Source organism: Erythrolamprus reginae, chromosome Z (assembly GCF_031021105.1).
Source record: "Erythrolamprus reginae isolate rEryReg1 chromosome Z, rEryReg1.hap1, whole genome shotgun sequence".
NCBI classification, from domain to species: Eukaryota; Metazoa; Chordata; class Lepidosauria; order Squamata; family Dipsadidae; genus Erythrolamprus; species Erythrolamprus reginae.
The window spans coordinates 58,428,532-58,439,997 of record NC_091963.1 but is presented as its reverse complement, the minus strand read 5'-3'; the positions used below and the strand labels follow the sequence as shown (position 1 = coordinate 58,439,997).

Sequence of the window (11,466 nt, the reverse complement as noted above, 5' to 3'; positions counted from 1 at the left end):
GGCATACAAATCCAATTAGATAGATAGATAGATAGATAGATAGATAGATAGATAGATAGATAGATAGATAGATAGATAGATAGATAAATAAAGTCTTTCCTCACTAAGAGCACCAATCAAGTCCAAAACCCAGCAGTAATTTTTTGTACATAACAATGTTTTTTACATTCCCAAAATAATTGATTCCACATATTTTACTCAATTGAATTCCACACTAATTACGGTTAGCAACCAGGAACTTACATTCCAAAATACTTCAATTTAATTTAATATTTGCATTTAATTGGGTAAACAGTCCAATTTAATTTAATTGTAATTCAAAGTAAAATGAAAATGAATCAATTCAATTTCTGATAATTATTTTTATTACTAACTGGATTAATTGCTGTCTCTTACAGTAATCTCCTCATTGATATGTAAGTCAAAAACAGAAATATTGCCACAAAATTTTATAGTTTCTATGAATTTTAACAAATAGCTTTGACATTTTTTGCTTAGTATTTTTATAGTCTGGTATCTTACATGAAATCGTTTTATTTTTATCCATTGATGAATGTGATGTGATATCAAGAATTTTGGAATCCATTTAATATGCGTACTGGGAACAAATATGTAAACCTTTAAACAGGCTGTTCAGATATCTGGCTAAACAGACTATCATGGCATCTTAAAAATTGACAAATTTATTATAGCATAATATTTTTGTAGATCAGATGTTACTTTGAAAAGCATTTTTCAACTATTGTAATTCTATAACTAAACTCTATTTAAGGGTCTAGTAAGATACTTGATTTGAATTTTTTATAATCAAATCCTTATCTCCTTTTATCTATCATTTCTAATTTTGCCTGATGGTTACTCAATTGATTTAATCAATATTTGGCAACTGATTCAGACTAGTGTCAACAAATGTAATTTTGAGATAGTGTTCCAATTTCTGAAAGGTGGCCACAATGAGAAGAGGGTCAATTTATTTTACAAAGCACCAGAGGGCAAGATAAGGAACAATGGATGGAAACTAAGCAACTAAGCAACCTAGAACTAAGGAGAAATTTCCTGACAGTAAGAACAATTAATCAGTGGAATGGCTTGCTTTCAGGAGTTGTGGGTGCTCCATCACTGGAGGCTTTTAAAGTGGCTGGATAGCCATTTGTCCAGAATGGTATAGGGTTTTCTGCTTGAGCAAGTGGGTTGGACTAGGAGACCTCAAGGCCTCTTCCAACTCTGTTAGTCTGTTATTCTGTTACTCAGTATTGGACAATGATTCATGAGCAATGCTAATTAAAATATAATGAGCATTGCATTTTACTGAAAAGTACTGCTTTTTTCTGAATCTAGAATTTTGTAAATATTGATTGATCCACAAACAGTTTCTGGGAAAGACAATTTTGGTAACACGTGATGTTGATGTTACATTTAAATAGTTTATTAAAAAATTATATTAAATACAGATGAACAGAATAGTCATATATTTTGACAGAAAAAAATAACCAAGTAGAAACATGTGTATTTTAAAAGTTCACATGTTTTACCCGTGAAATAAAGTTCTTGTAAGACCTGTATAAAAACAAAACATCTTAGTTGAAAACTCTGAGTTTGATTCAGCCCAAGATAATCAGTATTAATAGTACCATCCTACATGTTTATCAACTATAAATTCCCACTGAATTTAATGGAACTCTTTCTTAAGCTTAAATATTGCAATTTAAGTTTCTTTCATTTCAATGAAAGATGTTTAAACATATGGATAGCCAATGTAACTTTAAAATGCTTAACTTGGCTTGTGTCATACCTATATCTTCATGATAATTACAGTCTACAAATTCTTCAAAATAAAAGCATGATTATCTTTCGGGATCAAATTGGTCACAGGCCATTATTTGAAAAAACAAAAAACAAACAGTGGGTGCTCCCTGAATCCATTCTGAAGTGCCTTTTTTCTCTTTCCTTATTTATTTATTTATTTATTTATTTATTTATTTATTAATTATTAGATTTGTATGCCACCCCTCTCCGCAGACACAGGGCGGCTCACAACACTCGGAGCGGCATTCTGGGGGTTAATAGTGCAGATATATCTGGGATTTCAGACCTCCCTATATCAATCTATAGAAAGCAGAAAGTGAATCTGTGGTAGGATGCAGTTGCAGAATCCAGGGCTACTGACTCTCTCCAATATAGATAGGAGTCAAAACTCAGAATTCCCAAGTCCAACGCATTCCATGCTGTAGCCCAGTCACTCCAAGGCTTCTGGCTGGTAAAGATGCCATATACAGACTCAATGGAAGCTAGGGGTCTCCTCTTATTTGCTTTCTAAATTGTAACAATGGACTTCTTCTTTCCTTTTCCCACCATATCCAGGGAGTGGCTGCCCATATTTATCTACACACCAGCAATATCCTCTCTTCCAGCCTCTGGATGGACGACACTAAAAAACAAAGAGAAAAGGGGTTACATTTTATTAATATTTTAAAAATCTAAGCATTTTAAATAGTTTTAGGGCTAGGTCCTAACTAAATACACTGGTATTTCTCTAAAAAGAAATCACAAAAAATAATTGCATTGTTTGAATAACTATTTTTATTTAACAATCAAAACTGATATTAAAACTATCCCAAGCACATGGAGAAAGAAATACCATATTTTTCAGAGTATAAGATGCACTTTTTCTTGCCCTAAAAGAGGGTGAAAATTTGGGTGAGTCTTATACACTGAATGTAGTCAAAAGGGCAAGGCATAGAGGAGGCAATGGTCTGTGGCAATCCCTGAAGCCCCGTTCACACTCCTGGATGTCTCCTTGTTGTTCACTCAACAAATACTGTTTCATACCTCAGTTACAAAATAGAGACAGTAGGAAAGGAGAGGTAGATAATGGGAAGCAAGATGAAAAGAGAAATAAAGAATATAAAGAATACAAAGATATTAGAATAACAAGAGCTGCTAAACCAAAGTATAGATAGAGAAATGAAAAAGGAAATAGAAATGATGTCTATAAATGTAAATGGACTAAATTCACCCCCCAAAAGGAAAAAAAAACCCTTTACATAAGATAAGTCAGATGCATTTAGATGTAATAATAATACAAAAGACACATATTAAGCACCAAAACAAACACTTACTATATTATCCTAGATTGGGGAATGTATTTATGTCCTTATCAAAGTATTTAAAAAGTGGTGTTGCAATATATGTAAATAGTGAATTTACAATGAAGCAGATATATGCTGACAATGATGGGAAGATACTCGTAGTTGAAATAATCTTGAATGAAGAAAAAAATAGCAATAGTTGAACTATATGCTCCCAATGAGGGACAGAAATCATTTTATAAAAACTACACAAAATTATAGGCAATCTGGAGTATGAGAAGATAGGCATAATTGGAGATTTTAATGCCATTACTGACAGGAAAATAGACTACAAGAGTAATAATATGAAAAAAGGAATGAAAAAAAATTGGCCTATAATCTTTTTAAAATGACAGATGAATTAAATCTCAAAGACAGAAATACAACAATGCAACAATTTACTATTACTCGGGTCAACATAGTTCCTGGTCCAGGATTGATATGGAATGGTCATCAGCAGAGCTAAATTTAGATATAGAGGAAATTACAAGTGATACGAATTACTGGGCGATCACAATCCAATAAGAATTAAATTGAAATGAGAAAAGAAAATTAGAAGATGGAGATTAAAAATGGAAATTTTAAACCACAACAAGTTTAAATTACAGATGGAGGACCAATTATATTTATTTTTCAAAATTCACAACAAAGAAGATACAAACTGTCAAAACTGGTGGGTTATTGCCAAGGTGTTTATGAGAGTAGTGGCGATTGCCTGCATGGCTAAAGTGAACAACAACAACAAAAAGAACTACAAAGAAAATTAGTTGAAGAATTAAAAATAGAAGAGGCTAAACTTCAATTTGAACCTAACACTTAGGAGACAAAACAACAAATTAACTTTATTAAACACAAAATGAATAATATTGATAAGGCAGAATTGGCCCAACAAATAAGATATGCCAAACAAAATTACTTTGAAAATGCCAAAATCCTGGAAGATGGCTTGCCCATCGAATAAAAAAATAAAGGGAAGAAAAGAGAATCAATAAATTACACAATGAGCTAGAAGAAATAATATACAATTAAAAAGGGAAAAACGCATAATATTTGAATTCTATAAGAAATTATACAATGATATAGAGAGAAACAATAATAGTAATATTTGGCAATACTTACAAAAATCTGATTTCCCGATAATCCCCATAGATATTCAAAAAATCTTAAATGCAGAAATAACGCCCTTAGAAATTTCTAATACAATTAGAAAACAAAAAAAATAACAAGACACCTGATCCAGATGATATACTGGCGGAACTATATAAAACCTTTCAAGAAACCCTGGGCATAGGACTACTACGCCTATATAACAAGGTATTAAAAATGGAAAAATCCCATCCTCGTGGGAAGAAACAACAATAACCTTGATTCCCAAAGTCAATACAGATATGACATATATAAACTTTTCTAAAATTTTAGGCTAGAATTTTCTAAAGAACTGTCCTTTTGGATTTATGCAGTAAATATAAAGAGAAGAGGGAGGAAGCAGCTAATGTAACATTGGAAATATTCAACTATTATTGAAATGACTCAGAAAGTTATAGCTAAAACCCAGATTGTTGGACTATTTCTTCTTTGGATTTATAATTTGGACTAAAAAAAAGAATTTAAAACAAGAAGCTTAAGATCTTTTCTTGGACTTAAAATAAAAAACCCAGGAATTTATTTTAAGTGGTGGTGCCATCTGCTGGTGGAGAATGAACGGGCTAATGGTCACATGTTTTATTATGAGTATATTGGTACTAGCACTAATAAAAAACAGATGTGAGCAGAAGCATGGGATTTGCAGACTAAGGAAGAAATTAAGAAAAAGGGAAGGTTGAGATTGGTAAAGACTGGTTACTTGAAGAAAGGAAGAGGCAAAAAAGAAAGAAAAGGTAGTACAAAAAGACAAGAAAGATCTTAACTTTAAACAGAAAGCTATTGATTTTAAACAAGGAAACCAGAAGTTTGAAAGGGATAAATAGTTGGGATTTTTTCTTTTCGATAATAATTTTTAGAAATTATTTTGAATTTGTATTAAGTATTGATAGTACTATTGACCTTAGTAACTTTGTTAAACATATACATATATATAAAAATTTATTTGTATGAGTATTATAAATGAATTTTTTAAATGAGGTATATAATGATGCACTGATAAGTATTAATAATGGCTATAAGATATATTAATTATTAAGAGAGATGATTAATTAGATAAGAGCTAGAAGGGTTTTTAGCTCTTTAGAAAAATGTATAAGGAGGGGAGGAGATATTATGGCTTAATATTTAAGATTTTAGAAATATTGGTGTTTTTTAAATAGGAAGGAACATTAATGATGAAATAAATTAGAAGACAATTGGTTAATTGGGATGACAAAATTAGAAACCTGACAACAAAAAAGATTGATACCAACATTAAATTTGAGTTAAGATTTTTTTGTGATTATATATGATGTACTAATCAAATCATCTTTTAAAAAGAGAAGATATTTTGTATTGTATGTTTTATGATGGAGAACCTCCCCCTCCAAAAAAAAAAGAATGTTTAAAGTGATATATTCAAGACAGAAAGCCAGATTGATTATTAATGGGAAAACAATGGAAAGCTTTCAAATTAAAAAAGAGTATCCTTACTATTTATATTATCATTAGAAGTGTTAACAAGAAACATTAAGTTGGATGGATGGATTAAAAGTCTTGAAGTCAATAGAGAGAGATTCAAACTGCAGGCTTTTGTAGACGATTTAACATTTATAACTGAAGAGCCACTACAGTCAAGATGTAGATTAATGGAAGCACTGGTGGAATATGGAGAATTGGCTGGTTTAAAAATTAATAGGGAAAAAAACAAAATGATTGTTAAAAATATGACTAAAAGACAAGAACAAGAACTAATAGGGAAATTTGATATTCAAATCACAAAAAAACATATTTGGAAATACAAATTATATCAAGGTATATCACATTGAAAAGAGATAATTAAAACAAATTGTTAAATCAAATAAAATTAGGCTTAGATAAATGGACAAGTCTTCAACTTTCCTTTATGGGCAGAATCACACTAGTAAAAATGAACATCCTATCAAGACTATTATTTTGACTGCAATGCATACCGATTAAGGTTGAAAAATCTTTTTTCCAAAATCTTAATAAAATTCCATGCAAATTTATTTGGCAAAAAAGAAGGGCAAGAATTAAATTAAAACTACTGCAAGATTCAAAGGGAGGGGGAATTTGAACTCCAGGATTAGGAAAAATATGATCTGGTTACTAAATTATTATGGATAAGAGATTGGATACAATTTTTAAACAATGAAAGACTGTTAAAATTGGAGAGACACGATTTGCAAGCCATCTGGCATGCCTTTTTATGGGAGGAAAAAAATAAAAACCACCAGTATTTTTTGAGACACTAAGAGGAGATAGATCTAGAATGGCAAGTCTACCCACAACTTCAGTCAAACTATAGTAAGGATAAAAAAGATCCAGATATTAAAATGGAACCATCAGAATTAGATAAAATACTTTTAGGATTAGAAGAGAAGGCAATAAAAAAATTTATCACCATTTATTAGAACAAGCTTTATGTGAGGATTGAGTCAAAGAAACAATGTGTCAATGAACCAAATAGCATCTGAGAAATAAATCGCATTCTACTCCTGTGCTCTCACACAAGGTTCAATTTATTAACTTCGCCATGTTAGATTCATGCTCCATCATTCCAACACTAAATTATCTTCAGTTCCCCATCCAGGTTAAGGTTCATCTCACATCCACAAGTGCAATCACATGGACCAATCCAGTGAAGGGATTCACTGGCTTCTTCATTTGTTCAGTTGACCTTGGACTCTGTGTAAGGAATGTGTGGTGATATCAATCTCTCTCTCTCACCCCTCCCATTTCCCAATCACTGCTAACTGTGGCAGGCCCAAAGCCTCTAACGTCACATAATGGCTTTGGGCCTGACAGGCGCCCCCCCCTTCCGCAAAGACCCGTCTCCTAGAACAATAGAATAAAACATAGTACTGCTTCCAAATCATTCTATCTCCCCCCTGGTGCCCCTTTGGCTTATTCGGATAATTTTCATGGAACTACTTGACTAACCTATCAGCCTTGACATCCCGACTCTTTACTCAGATAGCCTCCGACAGAGGGTACGCCTTCCAATGAATAAGGTACTGTAAATTACCCCAGAAAATGCGGGAATCCCAATTTTTTTTCACTTCATAGTACAGTTACCCCTGTATCACTACAAGGGAAGGGGGTGGCTGTGTGTGTGGTCTAATGTTGGACCCAATCACCGGCTTAAGCAGGCTGAAGTGAAATACAGGGTGGATCCTCCCTAGGATTTTAGGCAATCTGCACCGTGACTGGGTTGATTACTTTACAATTGGGAAAGGGCCCAGGAATATAGGACCTAGCTTTTTGCTAGGCAGCCTTAACTGAATGTATTTGGTAGACAGGAAAACCTTATCTCCCACTGTAAAAGGAGGTTGGGGAGATAGGTGTTTATCTGCTTGTTTCTTGTAGGCTTGTCAGCACCTTCTTGGTGTCCTCCCATCCTTTCTTCAGCTTCTCCACCCACTCTGTCAACATATTGGACGAGGAAGGTTCTGTAGGTAGTTCCAGCATGGGAAAAAATCTTGACCATTGGCAACCTGGAAAGGAGTTAGTCCCGTGCTGCTGTGTACAGAATTGTTGTATGCTACTTCTGCAAAAGAGAGCAATTCAGCCCAATTGTTCTGCTGGTAACTCACCTAAAACCTGACGTATTGTTCCACTAGGGTGTTAGCTCTCTCTGCTGCTCCATTTGTGGAAGGGCGGAACACAGAACTAAGTCCTTGGGTGGAACCAATGGTGCGGACAAATTCTCTCCAGAATCTTGGACCCCCCGATCTGATATGATTCTACGGTGGACTCCATGCAACCTGTAAATGTGTTTTAGGAATAACTTAGCCAGGTGTCTGGCTGTGGGTAGCCCCAAACAAGTGATAAAATGGGCTTGTTTGAAGAATAAATCGATGACAGTCCAAATAAGCATGTTGCCCTTGCTCTCGGGGAGTTCCACTATGAAATCCACCGCTATCTCTCCCCAAGGCCTTGTAGGGCTGGCTACTTGCTGTAGTAATCCGGGTTTTTTTCCAAGCCTATGTTTCCTGGTGGCACAGATGGCACAACTTTTCACATAATCTTCGACTTCCGCTCTCATTCTGGGTCACCAAAACTGCCTCCACACCAGGTGCAATGTTTTCAGGAACCCAAAATGGCCTCCTAGTCTGGGGTCATGACTCCATTGGAGAATCTCTAATCACAGACTGGCAGGCACATATAGTTTGGTTCCCTTCCAAGCCAACCCTTCCATCAGTATTAGGATTTCTTTATAGTTGTTGAAAGTGGGCAAAGCTAACTTCAATTTGTTCTCCCATTCCCCCTTTCCTAGTGGAAACTGTCTCCTGATCTGGTCTTGGGTGAGGACAGCTGCAACTTTCTCCTTACTTTCAGGATGCGGGGAAAGACATGGGATGATTGGATGTACTTCTTCCTTTCCCTTGCTATTGTACTGTGGTTTTCATGACAGAGCGTTAGCAATGAGATTCTTCCCAGCTGGGATATGTTTCAGTGTAAAATTGAAATGTCTGAAGTATTGGGCCTATCGCACTTGCTTAGGAGAAAGCCTCCAAGGGGTCTTTAATGCTTCAAGGTTTTTATGGTCAGTCCACACTTTGAAAGGAATTGCTCCACCTTCCAGAAATTGCCTCCATGTCCCCAGTGCTACACGTACAGCAAATGTTTCTGTCTCCCAAATAGCCCACCTCCTTTTGGTGGGGGTTAGCTTCTTGGAAAGGTATGCACAAGTCAGCAACTGTCCCTTTCCATTGTCTTGTAATAACACTGCAGCTATTGCCACATCGCTGGCGTCCGAGTGGATTACAAACTTCCGCTTGGGATTAGGATGTTGCAGGATTGGCTTCTTTGCAAAAAGTCTTTTGAGTCTTTTGAAAGTCTTTTGGCATTCCATCATCCACCTGATTGGCCGAGACGGTCTGGGCTTATTAGGGGCTGACCCGGTCTTTAGTAGCTCGGTTAGGGGCAAGGCAACTTCAGCGAAAGCTGGAATGAACTGCCGGTAGAAATTTGCAAATCCTAAGAAACTCTGTAATTGTTTGCATGTGTGGAGAACTTGCCAATCGAGCACAGCCTTCACCTTGGCTGAGTCCATCCCTATGCCTTTGTTTATATCCCAAATAGTCTACTAAAGTCTGGTGAAATTCGCATTTGGAAAGTGAAAAAAATAAATGCATATTATAATATGGTGTCAATCTCTCTCTCTCACACACACATCCCTCCCATTTCCCAATCACTGCTAACTGTGGCAGGCCCAAAGCCTCTAACTTCACATAATGGCTTTGGGCCTGACACAATGATAATTTGGAGTAGAGATTTTGGATACAATATTGAATTAAACAAATGGGAAGATTTCTAGAATAGAAATTTGAAACTGGCCTTATTTTATTTTATTTATTTTTATTATTTAGATTTGTATGCCGCCCCTCTCCAAAGACTCGGGGCGGCTCACAACAAGATAGAACAAATCATAAATAATCAGAAAACTTTAAAATTTATACAAGATTTAAAAGAACCCCATATACTAACAGATGCACACACAAACATACCATGCATAAATTAAACATGCCCGGGGGAGGTGTTTCAATTCCCCCATGCCTGATGGCAGAGGTGGGTTTTAAGGAGTTTACGGAAGGCAGGGAGAGTAGGGGCAGTTCTAATCTCTGGGGGGAGTTGGTTCCAGAGAGTCGGTGCCGCCACAGAGAAGGCTCTTCCCCTGGGGCCCGCCAACCTTAGATACCTTGTATAAAGAAAACCTATACAAGATGTTTTATAAGTGACATCTCCCACCAACAAGATTAGCAAAGATGGATACAAAAGTATCATCAGCTTGTTGGGAGATTTGGGTACTTATTATCACATGTGATGGGAATGTCATAAATCACAAAAATTTTGGATAACAATAAAATATTGTTTGGAAGAAATATTGGACATGCAATTGGACTTAAAACCAGAACTTTTCCTACTAGGGATAACAAGGGACATGTATGAGAAAAACGCCACCTATTTAATGCTGCATATATTGGCCACTGCAAAACTCACCTATGTTCAACATTGGAAGATCAGGAATATACCTGAAGAAGAAGTAGTTCTACATAAAGTACTAATGTGTGTGGAGACGGACAGACTAAAGTTGGAATTGAAAGGGAAAAAATGAAATTTTTTGGTGTTTTTTTTAATGTGTTTTATGAATAAAAAACTTTTTAAAAACTCAAATACTATTTCAGTTTCTAAACAGTCCTCAACTCTCACACACTGACAGGATGCTAATTAAATAAATGCTGATAGGCAGAGGCAGATTTTTTTTCTTATTTTCCTTCTCAAAAACTAAGGTACGTCTTACGTTAATTTTAATCTTTTGATTTTTAATCTTTGTGTTTTTAGTATGCTAATTATTTTATATTGTTTCATGATGTAAGTCACTCAAGTCAAGACAATGAGATGGGTAGCATACAAATGAAATAAATAAAGACTAATTAAAATTAAAAATTAGGAAGGACAACCAATAATTACAGGTTTAATATTAACGTCTTTGTGATCCATTGAAAGGGGGGGGAGCAGTGACAATTTTTTGTAATCATTTTGATTTAAGATTAAAAGATGCAAACCTAACTACTTGGAAAGAAATCTCTAAATGAAATTTAAGAAAAAGAAAATATTTTGTTTTATAGGTATTGTTCTGATTCAGGCTAGTCAGATGATAGTTGAATAATTTGCTTCAGACACTTAATGTTCAAACAGTAACACTTCTATTTATTTCTTCTACTCCATTCAGTACAATACACTTCTGAGACGCAGCAGAATTACTGTTGGTTTTCCGCATGATAAACTAGACCATATATCTCTATAATTGCTTCACTGGCTTCTAGGAGGCATGCTTTAATTATCTGGCCAATTTTGGCTGATTAGAAAGGCAATAAAAATGCAATAACTCACACAATAAAAACTTCACATTCTGCCACTTTTCTGGCAGCGTCTGGATTTCTGGATGTCAGATTGATGCAAGCAGCTACTGTTTCCATCCAACTCTGGATGTGATGTAATTAATTAATTAATTAATTAACTATGCTCTAAACTGCATCTTAAAATCTCTTCCCAGTAACTTCTTCTGACCTTTTCTGCCACCTTCTGAATTTTGTGTCTAACCATCTCAAATCCTGAAAGCTGGAACTGTCTGAAGACACATCTGTCTAAAAGCTTTTACTCGAAAGCTAAATCAGGTAAATTGACA

General features: G+C 35.0%; 1 protein-coding gene across 1 annotated transcript in view; it reads right to left on the bottom strand.

Moving 5' to 3' along the window:
- Positions 1 to 1,596: 1,596 nt before the first annotated feature.
- The window catches only part of IGFBP3 (insulin like growth factor binding protein 3), a 73,526-nt gene continuing 63,656 nt past the window's right edge, over positions 1,597 to 11,466 (bottom strand). The window contains exon 4 of the mRNA XM_070767122.1: positions 1,597 to 2,428. Coding sequence (XP_070623223.1) covers positions 2,303 to 2,428 — 126 coding nt within the window. The 3' untranslated portion in view covers positions 1,597 to 2,302. The remainder of the gene's footprint in view (positions 2,429 to 11,466) is intronic.